Raw genomic sequence first — 17,583 nt, 5'->3', positions numbered from 1 at the left:
CGGTGGGGGCGGTGAGCCGCACGGCGGCCGGACGGCGGCGGGTCGAGGGTAGAAGCGGCTCCGGCGTAAGGAGAGAGAGAGAGAGAGAGAGAGAGAGAGAGAGAGAGAGAGAGAGAGAGAGAGAGAGAGAGAGAGAGAGAGAGAGAGAGAGAGAGAGAGAGAGAGAGAGAGAGAGAGAGTCGAGACGCACGCGGGAAAGGGAAGAAGAAAAAAAAGAAAAGAAGAAAAAAGAGAAAAGGAAAGAAAAAAAAAGAAGAAAAAGAGAAAAAAGAAAAAGAAAATGAAAAAAAAAAGCAAAGAGGTGTAGGGAAAGAAGATGGGGTCTAATCCTCATTTCGAAAAAACAACACTAAACCGCCGCAACGAGATTAAAAACCGTAAACAACTAAAAGAAATAAAACACAACATCAATAAATTAAAAACTAATTTTAAAACGTAATAAATTAAAATAAATAAACTAATATATTAATTAAAATAAAAACAACCATTTTAACGAAAGCGGGTCAACACAACAATATTATAACTTTAAAATATTTTTATTTAACTTTTGATCTCTTCATTTCTCAAAATTTAATAAAATATCTTAACTCAAATTATCTCACTAACATTCAAATAAATCTTATTCTTCACTGTCATTATCCAAACGACCTTAACCACGTTGGTTTTAGGTGATTGGGTTAAAAGTCAAAGCTTGTTGGGTTTGGTGGGTCACGGGTGACCATGAGAGATGACTTCTACGCATACGCAAAGCGTAAAGCAAAGAACCTTTGTGCGGTCCATTTGAAAGGAAAAACTTTGAAAAACTGATGATATTATTCCATTAATAGGCTGATAGTTGCACGTGCTACACGAGCCAATGTAATTATATGGAGACTCATAGTCACCTCCTGCTGGTTCACAGTTGTCCACGTTACACCAGCCAATGCAATTATTCCTCTTTTCCACCTTTTTTATACGATCTGCGGATCTGGGTCAAAATATCTCTAGATATTGATTTTGTTTGATTTTGTTTTATAACATGGGATTGCCAGAAAAAAGTTCTCTTTTCTCGAAAGACATTTTACTTTCATTAAGAAGGTTGCTATGGCACTTTCATTAAAAATTACAGAGGGACTCCATACCTTCGTCTAGTTTGAATGGAAGCACATCAATCATAGTTGTTGTCAGCTTGATGACCAAAAAGATATGTTCACCATGTTTTGAAACATAGCTTCTATGTGTCTGCCAAGGAGACTGACTGAAACTAAATCCGGAGTCCAAATAAAGAAGCCAAGCTGAGACTACTGAGAAAAGCCTAAGAGAAGGCAATCCAGGTGAGAATAGATGGTCAGTTGCTGAATTGCTCATCCTTCTGAATGATGCTATATATGCTAAAATGTGACGGACATACAAATAATTTACAGACAGATCTTCCTAAAAAAATCAAAAAGAAAAAAATCTTCTATATTGCAAACCAAACAATGGATAAAGGTTAAAAAAATCCTCTCTTTTCTTTGACTATAATAGGGGATCTTCATTTGCATTCAATCCACAGAGGAAGCGAGCATATGAGCGCCTTGCAGAGGAAATCACACATAGGCAGCATAAATGAACACCGCAACATTTTAGAAAAAGTTACACTTCATTTGCAGGCACTCCATGCGACCTCGATTCCTCGATCTTTGAAGCCACCTCGGCTATGACTAGCCTGGTTAGAAGCAGCCCTGCAATTAGAGCTGCAGCCATCAACATTATGAAAACTGCACTCCAACTCGTGGAAGAAATATAGCCCGTCAACAGGGGTCCAATGGCAGCCCCAACAGAGCCCGTGCCATCGATAATTGCTGTCACAGTTGCCAGTGCTCGGGAGTTCCCTTCCAATGAATTATGGGTACCCAAGTCCGCTGAAACGGCTGTTGTTATGAGAGCATAAGGTCCATTCACAAACATGCCAGTGATGAACATCAGAACAATATTTATGGTTAAGGAAATGTGTCCATAGCTGCGATAGAAGAAGAGAGCAGGGATAGCACAGTACATGAAACTTGCGGCTGTTATCGCTCTGGCATCTAAACGATCAGAAATGTGGCCAGCTAGAATTCCTCCAAGCACACCACCAACATCAAACAATGTTGACAAGTTTCCAGCTGTTGTGCTGGATAAATACTTGCCATCAATAGCTGCAAAATGAAAAGCATAAACTTAGGAGTGATCAAGATGTTACTTTGTAATTCAATAATGAATTTTGGTAATCCATGAACAAGCATGCCTTCAAGGAACCCCTGCAAAGGGGAGATCCCCACAACATCAAAAAATACGATCACCTTTCCGTGAAAAGTTCAGGCATATTTCAAACTACATGACTGAAAATCGAAGGAACTATAAGAGCCAGGCGTTCGAGCTTATTCATAGAAGCATCATTTAGGCCAATAATTTACAATGCCCTTCTTTGTTTTTCATCTTTTCTGTTTTACCCATCTTATAATAACAATAAAAAATCTCAGAAAAATTAAATAAATTAGTACAATTGAAAAGCGTAGAAGCTAATGTACCTGTGTCGCTAATGTAGAACGGAAGCCAGTAAAGAAATGTATAAGCAACCAATTTTGCAAAGAAGAGGCAAAGAGCGAAAGGAGCAACTCCTGGTATTTTCCATGCTTCTATGAAACCCACAGCTCTGTCTCGAGCTACTGTTTCTGAGTTTAACAAAGGTTGTACTGCTCCCTCATCGAGTTTCTTGGGAGGATGAAACGTGTCACCTTCTCCATGAGCTCCAACAGATTCAGGATTAACAGGCAATATGAGAAAAACCACCACACCAAGGAAAGCAATCATGAGACCGGGCACAACAAAGGACCATCCCCATCCGTTGCTCAATAGGGCAGAAGCAACCAGGGAACCTGTAATGTTCCCAACTGAAGTGTGAGCATTCCATATACCCATAATTAACCCCCTCTTGCTCTTTCCAAACCAGTTACCAACCACAGCAACCACCGAAGGCCATCCAGTCGATTGGAACAAACCGGCAAGCATTTGGACTATCAAAAAGTAGTAAAAACTGTGTATGTTTCCCCAGTAACCAACGCCAAAAAGAGAAGTAAACAAACCAGTTCCCAGCATTCCCACTGTTAAGAAGATCCTTAAATCCACTCTATCACCCAAATGTCCAGAGAAGTACATTCCCATAGCATAAACTGCGAGGAAAGCGAGATCAAGTTCTCCAAGCAAGGCTGTCCCATCTGATCCATTAAATGGAGGCCAACCATCCTCAGAAACCAGGGAAAGCTTAGGCGGTTCCTGCAAGTAAGATGCCCTCCATGGTACGAACTTCAATCCCAAATCTGATGACTGAGGATCAAGGGTACTCTTAACAATGCTTGTAGTTTTTCGAGTGGCATGGTAGCTTGCGTATGCCAAAAATGTTACAATCAAAACAATTGCTTGGTGGGTTTTGAAGGAAACGGGGGTTCCCTTGATACACTCCAAGAACCTGATTCCAAGCGGCTTGCTATAGTTGCTCTCATCGTTTGGTTCTGACAATGAACCCATGTATCTATTTATCTATCCTTGCTCTGGAAAAGAATAGAGGAGAAGAAGAAGTTTGCCTTCAGCTTAAAATTTCCACACTCCGCAACCTGGAAATAAAACAATAAAGAACGACACATGAGATTGCATTTAATGAAGCAATTAACCAAATCCAACAAGAGGGTCATCTAGTTGGGGGATTAGCCAGCGTTCAATAAATTGTTGTTCTTTCGTTATATTTTCCTTTCTTCTTTTGATAATGACTTTGACAAACCAAGTGTTGCCAATTGATCCAAACGATGTTGGCAAAAAAAAAAAAAAATCAACTTTTTTCTTTCTTTACAGAAACTGGAAGTTGTAGTCGCAGAAACAAACATCATCAAATTGGTATATTGATTGAGGAAACCTGTACCTGAGACAAACTTCTAACCCAAGTTTAGAAAAAAAAAAACTCTTATACACCAAAAAAACAGAGTACATTTCAGGCTTTAAACAATCAGAGTATAATTCATCAATTTTCATTTGAAACCAAACAAGCTGATTTTTCAAAGACCTCTCTTTCACCAAAACAACCTCCACACCCAAAATAAAATACATAAAACAAAACTAAGAATTGCTGAAAGTTTCTTGAAAGGGTAGAAGATTGTAACTTACAAGTCAAATGATAGTTGGAACAAGTACCCATCATCAAATTCCTACTCTATACAATCTTTCCTGGACAAAATCGATTTCCCAACTCCCCAGGGAAAAAAAAAAATAGAAAAATCGAATAAAAAAAAAACAGAGAGCTAAACGGCCAAATTTGAAAGAAACCTCCCCAAGTACCAAGAAAGATTTAAATATCAGCCTAGAGGTTCTTAGAAAACTAACCTCGAAGCTTAACTGAGCTCAGCGAACCGCTGGCTCGATCTTACTTTCTCCCTGCCTCCCTCTCTCCGGCTTACCGTTGCTTAAAACTTATGAGAACAAAATAAAAAAACACTTCCTCGACAGCTCGTTTTATTCCTTCCAAGGAAAGAGCCGTCTGGACTCTGGCCAACGTGAGGATTCTTTTGAGCCTTTTAAAGCCGTACTAATGACTCGTAAGTTACCATATTACCCATGTTCATTCACCTGCTTAATTTCCTCTCTCTTGCCATTGAAATGACAAAAAGCACCCTACCAAAAATCCATCAGTTTTTATATTTTTCAGAAGAGTAATATTAGGTAGAGTCGTGAAGTATGTAAATATTATGTAATCGCTTTGAAAAAAAATAGAATATATTGTTAAAAAATAAATTTTCTTTTCATATGAATAATGTATTTATTTACTTTTTTTAAAATAATTACACAACATTTATACACTTAAAACTGTAATTATCATTTCTCTTTTAAAAAATATTTATCGCGTCTGATCTCAATAATATATGTGTGTATGTTTTGAAAGGACAACAAAGTAAGAGAAAGTTTAAACAATGAGTTAAAATAAAAGTTGAATAAAATATCATTAGAATATTATTTTTTAATATTAATATTATTTTAAAATTTTAAAAAAGTTGAATTATTTATTATTTTTTTACACAAAAATTTAAAAAAATTATAATAATTAGATAAGATAATAAATTAAAAGAACTTCTATATCCAAACGAACCTAAGTAGTTGTAATAAAAAAAATAGGTCCCTAAGTAAATCATTGAGGAGCTCTATTAATCCAATCTGCTAAATAATAAAAGTTGGAACATGCAGTCACTTTCACGTGGTCTTGACCACTTTTCAAACACATTGTAGACTGCATGATACACCAGTTATAAAACATTGGTGTTGAGCTAATTTCTTGAAAATGAAGTCATGTATGTGAGAAATCATGCATGAATATTAAAGGAAAATACAAGTTAAAATAATAAAAAAAGAAAAAATTAGAAGGAGGATGCAGGCCGGATCAGATCATGATGTAAAAAATAAAAAAGATAAAGAAATGAGAGACGATCAGATCAGAAATATTTTTGTAAGAAAGAATTAGGAGGTAAATTTTTCTCGTTTTCCAAACAAAAATCTACGATGCAGTCTCCATTAAACACATATGCATGACTTCATTAATTAATTAACGGGCGTCATAAAAGAATTCCTCAAGTTCAATTAATCCTTGATTCATATCCAACGCTGACAAACCTCTTTCATGCAGAGAGTTTACGTTAATGGAAGCAGAGAGGGCATTTTTGGTAAAAATAGATCAAAATTTTACCAAATGCCGTCGACTTATGAAGGCCCCAATCGTCATTAGCCTTTCGGCTCACTATGAGACGTAAAAAAGCGCGGCGAATTGGCAATGAGTATATTCGCATATCCCATAAAGAATGATCCCAGCGTGTGAGGTATATCCGCCTGGATATATATGGCCCACATATGCCACGTATGCATGGCGGGTTTACAATGACGTAGCAAAGTTAGTTGCACAATTGATCTATCACCGATTCACCTTGCCGCTTGCGCCACATGCGAAGGCATACTACGACGCTCTATTATGAGTGCTTGTAATTTTTTTGGGTTGTATTCACAGTATTAGGACCCCTGACTTCTTTTGTATTATTATTGCATTAATCGATGGGCCTTTGGTCCTCCTCTTATTATATTTTCATAAATTTACTTATTAATTTTTTAGGCTATGGTTTTTGGGGAAATTTTTTTTTTTAAAAGAGAAATTGTAGATGGCAAGATAATGAGTTTTTGAAAAAAAACTACCTAATCATTGGTTTCTCGAGTAGAGAGAGAAGCTCATCCTTCTCTCTAAGGAAAAAAGGGGATTAGACGGGGGGTGGGAGCTACGGCTCCCCCCCCTCCACCCAGTTTGTTTTAGTCTAGTTTCGCTTTTCCCGATTTTAATAAGCGTGGGTCGGCGGCGATCATGGTGGCCGGAATGCATTTTTCTCTACATGGTCAAGGACACGGAAGCCGATTACCTTTTTTTTCTTTCAATCGGACGGGATGGAAGCGGTTTTACACGATGAAGAGGGAGGGCTATTTTATTCCAATCGGACTTTGAAGCCATCCATTTTTATTCCAATCGGATGGGATGAAAAGGCTTTTTACACGATGGAGGTGGAGGGTTTCGATGTTTTTTTGGCCGTGAATGTGATTCGGTTGAAAGAGTGACCACCATGGACAACCACGTAGCTGGGCGTGGTGGTGAAGGGGAGGGTTTTCAGTGGGTAGAGCCACGGATTTCGAGTTTCAGAAGCCTTGGTATGCATGTGTTTCTGGGGTGTTCTCCCGACAGGTTCATTGACTCTGTTTTAGCCATGGAAAACAGAGGTGTTTTTTGGGATGAACGGCTGGAATGCATGGGGGTTGATGGAGGTTTTCTGGGGTAAAAGTCCATGTTGAACTCACGGTGGAATTTCTCTTGGTTGGTGGCCGGATTGGGGGTGACGCACCGTTTTTCATTTTTATATTGTTGTTGGTTTGCTGTTTAGCTTTCGTATTAGTTTATGGAGGTTGTTGTTGGTCTCTGGCTTTGTATCTGGTCTCTGTCTCTTCTAGCCGAAGCGGAGAATGGCTGGTTCTTGGAGGGTTTGGGCTGGTGTTGGTGACGGTGACGGAGCTAGCATTGGTAAGAAGCCGGTTGCTTAGCGTGGTGGTAAGGCTGTGCAAACGGCGGCATGAGGGCAAACGGCAACATGAGGCCTTCTCGTACGCTGGTGCAGGGGATTCGGCGGGGGAAGATGCAGAGGAGGGACAGAGGGGATACGGATGGCGGCGGCAGATGGTGATTTGGAAACCCTAATGGGTTTGGGCCGGGCCCCTCAAGCACTCAGTTTGGGCTTTTGTCTCAGGCTGGGCCTTTTAATTTTACAGTCCATAAGCTACAGTTTTATTTGCTTTCTATATTTGTTTGGTTTGTTTTAGTTTAGCTTAGTTTTTTAATAAAAAAGGAATAGATTTGAGTCCCACTCCTCTTTTGGAGGATGAATGTGGGGGTTAGTCCTACTCCTCATTTGGAGGAAGGTAGGTGTTTTTGTACTCTTCCTCCTTGGGAGGAGAGAGTGGGGTGGTACTCCTCCTCCTTGGGAGGATGGAGCGTGAGTATACCTCTCTTCTTTGGAAGAAAGGTCGTTAGCTCTGGTTTGACAGAGCGCTTTCTCTTTTGACTGTTGTCAGAAGAGAAGGTGTAGAAGTTTAGACAATGTCCATCACAAAGAAATTTGTTGTCGGGGGAGCTCATGAGCAGTTGCGTTAGTTGACTTATAGTCTGGTTTTTCCTGTATTGATAAGTCACAGTTGTAACTTCGATTATGAATGAATGCAGTAGCATATTCTCATCAAAAAAAGATAATGAGTTTTTAAAAATTTTCTTATTTTCAATCAGAACATATTTACACCAAAGAGTAGCACCGCTCATTATTACTACTAGAACACTTTTGAATTTTATTATTTTTCTCATATTTTTTAATATATTTAAATATTTTTAAAAATTAAAAAAAAAATAATATACTTAAAATCACTTCCTTAATTATTTATTTTGACGAGCGGTAACAATGAAGCGGCATAATAGATTTATCCTTACACCAAGATAACTTTTATTAAAAAATTATGTCATATATAGTTACTTTTTCATACTTTTTATAAATTTTACTTATGTGATTCACCAAAACAATTATTTTATATTAAAAAAAGTGATACAGTCAATTACATTAATAGAATATGTAAATAATATGCAAATTACCGCACATAGAGCTTTTATTTATTAAAATATCTTATCTCAATTGTTATAATAAATAAATAATTCATAGAACTGAAAAACAAACAATCTCATATTATTTTATTTTCTTCCCAAAAATATCTTCAATACAATCCATTTTCTAAATCCTAATAAAAACTATTTCTAACAACAGTCTGAATCCTAATAAAAAAAAAATTATTTAAAGAGCCTCAACACTTTTTCAATAGCCAATAAAAAAAAAAAAAATCGAAATGTCAAGCTTCAATTATTCAAATTTTGGGAACCTCTTTTGCTGGATGTTACTGGTTGTCAGTATCCGGCGGTGGTCACGCACCAAAGCGTTGTTATAGAAAGCTGAGAATTTTATAACGTTATTTGGTAATAATATTATTATTACTTTGAAATTTAAAAATAATTATTTATTATATTTTATATAAAAATAGATAAAAACTTTACTTAACTAAACAGTAACTAACTCTACTTGGAATTTATCCAACCCAAAATTACAGGCTCACCTAAATCTGTACACTGGCTGGGCACCTCCCCCTAAAACAGTGTCACCAAGCTGCCATTCCTGAGCAAACCTGGCATCTGTCCAAATGGCCTGGCAAAATTCAACCCCCTCTCTCTCTCTCTAACACACGCAGACACAGACAGACGCAGTGGCTTTTAGAGGTTCGAGCCACTTCATGCAATAAAAGCGAAGCAGCCTTTATTTTGCAGTCCATCAAAGCACTCTACTTGGGGCCTGATTCGTACATTTTTCTGGAAGTGTAATGATCTTTGCATGAGCCTTTATTAATAGAATTTTTTAATAAAATTTTATTACGTACGAATAAAATAGCGTATTAATTTATATTTTAATATTAATTTTTTAGATTTAAAATTTAAATTAATATTATTTTTAATAAAATTTATTTTTTAACCAACTATATTAAATTAATACACATACTTATAACTAGATTTTTTTCTTATGAATAAAACTAATTCCGATTAAAAACGAAGGACAGTAGATAATATTTGTGCCGATGGCTAGTTACATGGATGAATAGTCTTTTCAACCTCCTACTACATAAAAAGTCTATCCAACTCCAAAAGAAACTGAAAATACTTTTTTGATATGTTTCTCTTAAAAATATAATAATGTGACTCTCAAGTACTCAGTGGGTTTGGAATTCTTATCTAACGAAAATAACTGTAACCAATTAAAAAAAAAAAAAAAATCTTGAAAATACAAAGTTTTGAAACGTGGGTGACCGGAATAACTGGGGCATCGCTTGGTTTGGGCAACCCGACTCACCAGGGTCTCTGTTTTTTTATTTTTGTAAATTTTTTCCCAAACTTCTGTTAGAAATCAAAAGGAATCATGACGGAGGGTTTTTATTGAAAAAAATTACACACCTACAGAACAAATTGACAAACAAAAAAATAAAGACAAAATCTAGGGACTGTTTATGTTCTTAATCATGATATCTGCCAAGATACCCTTAAGCACAGTTTAATATGGCATATCCTTTGATTCAAAACTAATTCAATAAATGTTAATCTAATCATTTACAGTGACGGGTAATTCATAACTTGCCATGGTACCTACAATTATATTTTTTGCAGACAAGGATTGCACCTGCGCTCCTCGACTCCAAATGCAACTATTTTTGGTTTTCTCATCTCCAGTTTTGTTTGGATAAAATATATGTAGTCCCAAAAGCAGCAACTACTCAGTAAAAGTATATTTCCCTGCACAAACCATTCCTTAGCATAAAATATCGACTTACTAGCAGCAATTCGACCATCAAGGTTCACCAGATTACCTGCCTTATCCTGCAAACTAAATAGAAACAAACTATTCTGCAGATTGTAATTTTTGGTTACCTCTTAATATTTACCTTGTATCCCAGCCCACTTAAGTGGTCTCCCATGCATTTGGAAAAAACATTTCTTCTAACGAATAACTCTGCAAAAACAAAGTAATTACCTGTACCTGTCTGAACCCGGTAACTCCAAAACTAACCCAAACCCTGCTAAACAAGTAGTCATTTTTCACGTACAGATATCAAATATCGATATCTGTCCCCCACTTACTTCTAGTCTCCTCAATAAATACCCATTCATGGCAAACTGTATGCACCTCATTACCATTTTAATCCATAAAGTAAAGTAGCGAAGGCAGGGTGATGATCCTCACTGGTAGATCTTTAGAGAATGATTAAACAACTACATCAACCCATATTTTGTCTGGATAGCCTGTAAGTGACCAGCGTATGGGCAAGAGTAAATAATCCAACATTTTCCAAATTGGTAGAGTTCTTCAAGGTCAAACACGTATAAGCAGAATTTGTAAATGAACTGGTTTAAGTCAGTTAAACAACCATAAATGAGGGTGATCCGACAAGGAACTATCAATATATTGGAGTTGTGTTGATAGATATACGTCTATTTCTTCTTCTTTTTTGATAAGTAAGATAACATCTAATTGTTACCTCAAATGAGAAAAACCCCAACTCTCTCTCGGCTGCAGTCTCAATCAGGCATATAGTTTGAGTCCGACCATTTAAATTAACATCGGAGTATATAGCCCAAGATGACTCCAAAAAATTATATAGATGAGAAAATTTCAGAGACAGATGCTGCAACAGAAATAATTCCACCAAAGCCTAAAATGGATTAAAAAAGAGATACAGCAATGAAGTTATACCTACCTCAACCCTTTTCTCCGTTAATAATATCGATGAAAGGGAGACAGATGGTATAGTCTCAATAAAGCTGTGAGATAGCAAAGAAAAGTTTCACCCACGTTGACAAGATAACGGATGACTCAAACACATGCTCAAAAAGGTTTTCAGGTAAAAAATAAATATATGAAATCTACCTCGCAATTTTAAACGTCAGACACACATCAACTCAATTGACTAATACGGGCGAACTGGACTTCTAGGTGACCTTCTGTGACCATGCCTAGCAGGTGAGCGTGATCTACTCCGATCACGGTACCTATCCCTGGTTCCTTCTCTACCATTCCTGGACCTCCAATCCATCCCTCTTCCTCCGTCTCGACTACTTCTAGAACTCCCATCCCTAGACCTTTCACGATCTTGATCTCGGTCATGATATCTATCCCGTTCCCGTTCCCTGTCTCGATCACGATCATGATGCCTGTCTCTATCCCCTGAACCACTTCTCCTCCTTTCATTATCCTTTTCCCTCTGCTTCCTTCTCTCTTCTGCTTCTTTCTCCCTAGCTAATCTTTCCTCTTCCCTCGCCTTCTCCTTAGCTTCCTGGAATACAATAAAAATTTACTTTTATCCACCAAAACATGATAGCAAAATTCTTATAAACTTGTTTCTAAAGGGAGACTCACCTTGTACTCGATGATGAAATCCCGGACCATGCCATAGCCAATGTGTTGCTTCCCTGTAATGTGGGATTGGGTCCTCTCAACAGCATCATTTGCTACAAGAAAAGAACCACAGATTTCGCATAGGGCCATCTTTTTCTCCTGTGCAAGCATCAGCACTTTATCATTCTGGGGTTGTTGGGCCAATGCTGTCTTCTCAGCATTAAGTGCCTCCACCTGTAAAAGAAAGTTAACAAAAAAGTTCAACATTAAACACCAAGAAACCTAAATGTGGTCCGCTTTGGGCTTTGGAAATGTTTCAAACAAAAGTTAAAGTTCTTCTATAATTGGTGCATCTAATGGCTATGATAACAAAGTACTATGGAGGGAATCATTGCAGTGATTAGAAAAGCGGTGATTAGAAATGCAGTGACACTCTCTATTTGGTCAATGCTGGTAACTCCTTTAAGAGACTAATAGATGTGGCTTTTGATGCTTAACAGAAACACAGTGCCATTACCTTTCTCATGAGTGCTTCAGCTTCATCAACTTTCCCAGCTTCACCTAGGGCCTCCACTTGTTCCAGCAGGTTCTTTATTTTTTCTTCCAACACGGAAAACTGTTCAGATTTTTCAGCTGATAGTGGAGGTGCTGGGGTGGGTTCCACCTCTTGAGAAAGACGAGAACGCCCACGCCTAACTCTTCTATCCAAGTCCATCACCTGCAATAGAGCAAGTAATATGAGAGAAACATAGAAGACAAACAGGCTTTTTTTGTTTTTTCTTTTTTTTGGGCAGGGCCCCCCGGGGCCCCGGGGGGGGTGGGGGGGGGGGGGGGGGGGGGGGGGGGGGGGGGGGGGGGGGGGGGGGGGGGGGGGGGGGGGGGGGGGGGGATGGAAAGAAATTTTTTACCTACCAATTTTTCGCAAAACTGAGCAAGTTCAGCTTCAAATTTTGGCACGTATGTGTCATGTCTTGGAGACTTCTCAAAACTAAAACCACCAAAATGAAAAACACCAATTAGTACCTAGAAACAAAAATAACAATGAAGAAAAAAAAATCTGATGTTGGTTGTGAGACTTTAAAAACTAAAGCCACCAAAATAAATAAATAAAAAAACACGAATTAGTACCTTAAAACAAAAAATAATAATGAAGAAAAAAATTCTGATATTGGTTGTGAGCTAAACATGACACAAAAATTAAGAGGTTAAATCCAAAGTCAATCACCTTTCTTTCAACTTTTGATCGTGTAGTCTAGGGCAAGGTCCTGCACCAAAAGGCAAAACAAAATAATCAGCCAAATCTTGTACTCAACAAACATGAGAAAAATAAAACAACTCCCCGTTGTTGCTGATCAATTTTAGCAAAAATAAATAAATCAAACTTCTCACCAACCAAACCTAGAGGCAATAATCTAATTTTTTTGGGGGGAGACAGAGATCTGGAAAGAATAAATCTTTTATTTTCCCGTGTTTTCTCAGCGACCAAACAGAATCTCCAACCTAGCGAAATCCGGTAAAAACTAATTTCAGCTCACCTAGATCGCTCCGCGTATTGACGAAGAGATCATGCGGACAAAATCGAACCATATAGCAAGCACAAACCTCCTTATCGTCCCAATTAATCTCCTTGAATCCCTTTCTCTCTTCCTCCGTCAAATTACGAGCTAAAAAATTCACCAAAGGCAAAATAAAAGGGATAAAAATTGCAACCAAAGCATTATTTGATTTCCATATTTCAGAAAATCAGAATTGAAGGAACAAAAATCAAAACCCTAAATGTACCCAAGATTTTCATACAAGCATAAAGAAACAGCAAATGGTGAGAAATACTCAAAAAAGCCAGAGGAAACGGGAGTTAGGGTTAAATGGAAATACTTGCACCCATAAGTTCATCTAGTAGAGCTCTCTGAGCGTCCATGGCCAAAGGGAGTGTTTTGATGCGAGATTGATGGAATTGCAAATCAAAGAGGGTTTAGCCTTTAGGGCTTTCTTGAGAATCGAGGGTTCTCTTCCTTTGTGTGGTGTTTCGGGATCGGTGTGAGCGAGACAGTGCCTACTCCGGATAAGTTGGATGTGTGCTGTGCTTTATATACGAGGAGGTGACTTGTGACTTGTGACTTGTTATGTGCGAGGAGTCCGAACAGGGGCGTAACACGATCCCCTTTTTTTTTACAATATCTGTTTAGAAAATTTAATAATAATAACGATATACATAATATTTCATATTATATATTATAAAATAAGAGTATTTTTGTAAAATTATATTATTCTTATAAGATAGTTCATAAAAATGTCTCTCATTTTAAAATATTTTTATGTAAAATATTGTGAAAAGTAATGTATATTTTTCATTTAAGAATAGATATCGGATTGACTATCTTGAAACTGAAATTTTAAATTTTTTTAAATTTGGTCAGATCTATTTTTTCAATTTTACGAATAAACAAATTCATAATTGAACAAAACTTTAGCAATTGATTGATCCATATTTCTCATTTTATGTTATAAAATTAAAATTTATCTCTTATATCAAAATTCACATTTTATATTATAAGATTAATTTATGTTATATCTTAATTGATTGTGATATTAAAACTTATAAGATTAATTTTATATTATATCAAATTTTATATTATAAAATTAATATAGATGAATAATAATATTAAAATTTCAGATTATATTAATTAGCAATTAACATATAATATAATATAAAAAATCATATAACAAATATTTTATATATAATATGAAATATTAATATATATCTACCAATGTTCTAAATATCAAAACTGGTTTATAACCGATTTTTATTATTAGATATCGAAATTGAAACCAAAGTGAACCAGTTTCGAACCAAACCGAACACATCAAGTTGGTTGGTTTTATTAGTTCACCGATTTTTTTACAGTCCTAAGTCTAAATAGTAGTGAAATTGTTTAACTTAAAATATTTTATTTGGATTTTAAGAAAAACATAGGTATGATTTAGACAGTGAATTGAGATAAAATAAAAGTTGAAAATTTAATAAAATATTATTATTTAATATTATTTTCGTGTTGAGATTTAAAAAACTTAAATTGTTTATTATACCAATTCCGCTTTTGAAGCGGTTATGACTATTTTAGGCTTTATATTAGTAGCCAATAAGACATTGACACGTCAACATTGTACAAAATAACACGATGAGAATGACTACATCAGAACACCTAAATACCCTAACATATTTCCCATCTCTTTTGCTACCAGCTACTGTCTCACATCGCCACCCAACCATTCCCACACCAGCAGCCTGATGCCACAGCCACAACCATTCCGACTCCAATGGAAGGCAGTCCAATGCAATCACCCAATTTGACGCCAACTAATCCAACGTAGCAGCCACAACCACCATGCTGTCGTGCGTCCAACACCACCTATCCACAACCACCACATCGATCTAATCACGATTCGATGAGGGAGAGACAAGGGTGAGAGGATGTGGAATATAATATTGAAAAAAAAAGAATGCAATTTTTTTTATTTTTTTGTTGTAAAAGGAGAAATATAATATTTAAGACACAAATTACATTAAACCTACAAAATGGAAGTTGAGAAATTAATTAAAAGGGTAGGACCAAGGATATTGGAGAAAATATTAAAGCATCAAATTCTTAGGTTGACTTGAAATTGATTGGTTAGCTCTTGATAGGGTGACATACACATACAACTTTTCAATAACTATTTTATAATTAATTATAAATTAACTAATGTAATAGTGTCACTTTAATAACAAGTTATTTCAAATTTACCCAAGTACCCTTAATTTTAAATAAATTTGTAAAATAACTATAGACTAATTATAAATTTATCACTTTACTTCTTGATAACCCGTGCATATGCAAGTGATCATTGGGTGGCGGCCATTGGACATCTTCCACCTCAGGACAAAGAAAGCCTGGAATTGTTTGAAAATACAAACTAATTAATTCAGTGGCACAGAAAATAGACCAGCATAAGCAGCAAAACAAGGTCCAACCACAGGCATATACACCTTACAGTATTATCCAGAAAACCCAGATTCTGTGGCTCTCCTTTAGCTTTGTTAATAGTTTCTACCCATGCAATCTCTCTGAACAAAATCTCAATGAGCTGCTAGCTAGCAATTCATCAACAACTCAATTCCCTCAGCCTCGCTCGCTTCGATTCAGCCATGAATGACAAAGTGGACAAGCTGGTCATCTTCCTAGCAAAAAGAGATGGTATCGACAAGCTTGTCAAGACATTCCAATATGTCTCCAAGCTTGTCCATTGGCGCGTCGAGGCCACTCAACCAGATATTGCCCAGAGAGCCAAGCAGTGGGAGGTTGCGTCAGGGCTTAGCCGGAAAGCCTTTAGGACTGGCCGGTTTCTCACCGGATTCAATGCTTTGAGAAGAAGCCCCGGCACAACCCCTACTTTGCGGTTCCTAGCAGTTCTTGCTAATGCAGGCGAAATGGTCTACTTCTTTTTCGACCACTTTCTCTGGTTATCAAGAATCGGAACGTTGGACCCGAAGTTGGCGAGGAAGATGAGCTTCGTGTCAGCATTTGGCGAGTCTTTTGGGTATGTTTTCTTTATCATATCTGATTTCATAATGATTAGAGAGGGAATGGAGGCAGAGAAAAAGCTGCTTCTAACTTCGAAAGAGGAATCAAAAGACGAGAAAGAAAAGATTAAGAAGATTAGAGGAGATAGAGTGATGAGGCTGATGGCAGTGGCAGCAAATGTTGCTGATTTAATCATTGGAGTAGCGGATATCGAACCCAACCCTTTCTGCAACCATGCTGTTACTCTTGGCATCAGTGGTTTGGTCTCTGCATGGGCTGGTTGGTACAGAAATTGGCCTTCATAATTAATTAGCTCAATATATGTATTAAAATCATGAACCCCAAAACAAACCAACATTGGACTTTCAAACACTTCTTCCTGAACTGTAGCACCTAATTAAAGTGGGATTGAATGGTATTCAATGTTCATGTGTCGTCTGAAACTCTGACACTGTCAATTTGGGTCGTTGTGTACTTTTAAGTTGTATTTACAGATCGATGATGCATGCATGGATGGATGGTTCAGTTTTCCATGGTTTGTATATGTTGTAGCCTTAGGGTTTAAATTGCACCAGTGTATCATGTATGCATGCATAGATATGAGTAATGATTCTTATTATTTATTTTCTTATTATCCTCTTATCATTTTATTATGTGGCAGTAAATGATTAAAAACTATTTATTATATTTTACTTGTGAATCTATTATCTAGTATTGTCACATCATGAGATGATAAGAGGATGATGAGAAAATAAATAATGATGAATAGATTCGTTCATAATATATATGTGGATTAAGCTCATAATACATGATAAATCGATAATTTAAATTACGTACCCCTTAAATTCCACATAATTTTGTCAATTCTGTTTTTAATTCTTCAGTTGGCATTGACGCGCAGTGTGGATCAATGTAAAAATAACACTCATCTTCTTGGTTTTTTGTTTTAAATAACTAATTCACTTGTTTATATATATAAATATATATTTAAAAATGGCAAATCATTAATTACAGATAAAACTCCATAAATACTTAAAGATTTCATAATCCTAATCATTAAAAGAATTTATATAGATAAAATTAAATCTTATTTACCAAAAAATATTAGGAATCAATATCATTAATTCTGAACAATATTTAAAACTCAATTGCTAGAAATGTCAAGAAATATAGAAAAACCTCATTTATTTTAAATCCCATAATTAAGAGCGTAGAATAATTATGACAAATTCAATATTGAGAAATGAGAATTCCAGAAAACTATTTATCTCTGATTATTAAGCAAATTTAATGAAAAATAAATTGTTTAAGATGTCAATTAATTTTCTATTACGATATTATACAAAGGCAGCTCGCTCAAAAGAAAAGTACATGGGGCTAGTTTGGATATTAAAGTATTTTAAAAATATTTTTTATTATTTATTCTTTTATTAATATTTTTCACATATTTTTAATTACTTTTTATTATTATTCACACAATATCT

At 36.2% G+C, this 17,583-nt stretch overlaps 3 protein-coding genes across 11 annotated transcripts; 1 reads left to right on the top strand and 2 right to left on the bottom strand.

Annotated features, from left to right (window-relative positions):
- Positions 1-1,331: 1,331 nt before the first annotated feature.
- LOC122306938 (putative glycerol-3-phosphate transporter 1) lies at positions 1,332-4,531 on the bottom strand. 2 transcript variants are annotated; one of them, XM_043119514.1, is made up of 3 exons: positions 4,375-4,531; positions 2,532-3,614; positions 1,332-2,159 (listed from the first exon to the last, which is right to left on the bottom strand). In XM_043119514.1, exons 2-3 carry the CDS (start codon positions 3,526-3,528, stop codon positions 1,615-1,617), a joined length of 1,542 nt encoding a protein of 513 aa, XP_042975448.1. In that variant the 5' UTR covers positions 3,529-3,614; positions 4,375-4,531; the 3' UTR covers positions 1,332-1,614. The 2 variants fall into 2 exon arrangements, with proteins under 2 accessions (XP_042975448.1, XP_042975449.1); XM_043119515.1 differs by lacking the exon at positions 4,375-4,531 and adding an exon at positions 4,159-4,333.
- A 5,151-nt stretch (positions 4,532-9,682) lies between these two features.
- LOC122306937 (luc7-like protein 3) lies at positions 9,683-13,613 on the bottom strand. 8 transcript variants are annotated; one of them, XR_006241570.1, is made up of 9 exons: positions 13,413-13,611; positions 13,073-13,201; positions 12,763-12,802; positions 12,450-12,525; positions 12,055-12,255; positions 11,559-11,771; positions 10,900-11,475; positions 10,087-10,154; positions 9,683-9,937 (listed from the first exon to the last, which is right to left on the bottom strand). XR_006241570.1 is itself a non-coding variant. In XM_043119512.1 (8 exons), the coding sequence occupies exons 1-7, from the start codon at positions 13,453-13,455 to the stop codon at positions 11,110-11,112; spliced, it is 1,068 nt and encodes a 355-aa protein (XP_042975446.1). In that variant the 5' UTR covers positions 13,456-13,611; the 3' UTR covers positions 9,683-10,963; positions 11,070-11,109. The 8 variants fall into 8 exon arrangements, 3 of the variants coding, with proteins under 3 accessions (XP_042975446.1, XP_042975445.1, XP_042975447.1); XR_006241569.1 differs by having other exon boundaries at positions 9,683-10,154; positions 10,900-10,963; positions 11,070-11,475; XR_006241572.1 differs by lacking the exon at positions 10,087-10,154 and having other exon boundaries at positions 10,900-10,963; positions 11,070-11,475.
- A 1,911-nt stretch (positions 13,614-15,524) lies between these two features.
- On the top strand, positions 15,525-16,722 carry LOC122307719 (peroxisomal membrane protein 11B). Its single transcript, XM_043120778.1, has one exon. The coding sequence runs from the start codon at positions 15,724-15,726 to the stop codon at positions 16,402-16,404; it is 681 nt and encodes a 226-aa protein (XP_042976712.1). The 5' UTR covers positions 15,525-15,723; the 3' UTR covers positions 16,405-16,722.
- The last annotated feature ends 861 nt before the right edge of the window (positions 16,723-17,583 follow it).

This window comes from Carya illinoinensis, chromosome 4, assembly GCF_018687715.1.
Source record: "Carya illinoinensis cultivar Pawnee chromosome 4, C.illinoinensisPawnee_v1, whole genome shotgun sequence".
NCBI lineage: Eukaryota > Viridiplantae > Streptophyta > Magnoliopsida > Fagales > Juglandaceae > Carya > Carya illinoinensis.
The sequence above is the reverse complement of the archived record's forward strand: the minus strand, read 5'-3'. Positions and strand labels throughout refer to the sequence as shown.

What these genes read in the sequence shown, in the direction of transcription:
- LOC122306938 (XM_043119514.1), bottom strand. Translation starts at nt 3,528, where the DNA reads ATGGGTTCATTGTCAGAACCAAACGATGAGAGCAACTATAGCAAGCCG. An exon ending in GTTCTACATTAGCGACACAG is followed by an intron (nt 2,160 to 2,531) that starts GTACATTAGCTT and finishes TTCATTTTGCAG; the next exon opens with CTATTGATGGCAAGTATTTA.
- LOC122307719 (XM_043120778.1), top strand. Translation starts at nt 15,724, where the DNA reads ATGAATGACAAAGTGGACAAGCTGGTCATCTTCCTAGCAAAAAGAGAT.
- LOC122306937 (XM_043119511.1), bottom strand. Translation starts at nt 13,455, where the DNA reads ATGGACGCTCAGAGAGCTCTACTAGATGAACTTATGGGTGCAA. An exon ending in GATCAAAAGTTGAAAGAAAG is followed by an intron (nt 12,526 to 12,762) that starts GTGATTGACTTT and finishes TGGTGGTTTTAG; the next exon opens with TTTTGAGAAGTCTCCAAGAC. An exon ending in CTGAAGCACTCATGAGAAAG is followed by an intron (nt 11,772 to 12,054) that starts GTAATGGCACTG and finishes TTTCTTTTACAG; the next exon opens with GTGGAGGCACTTAATGCTGA.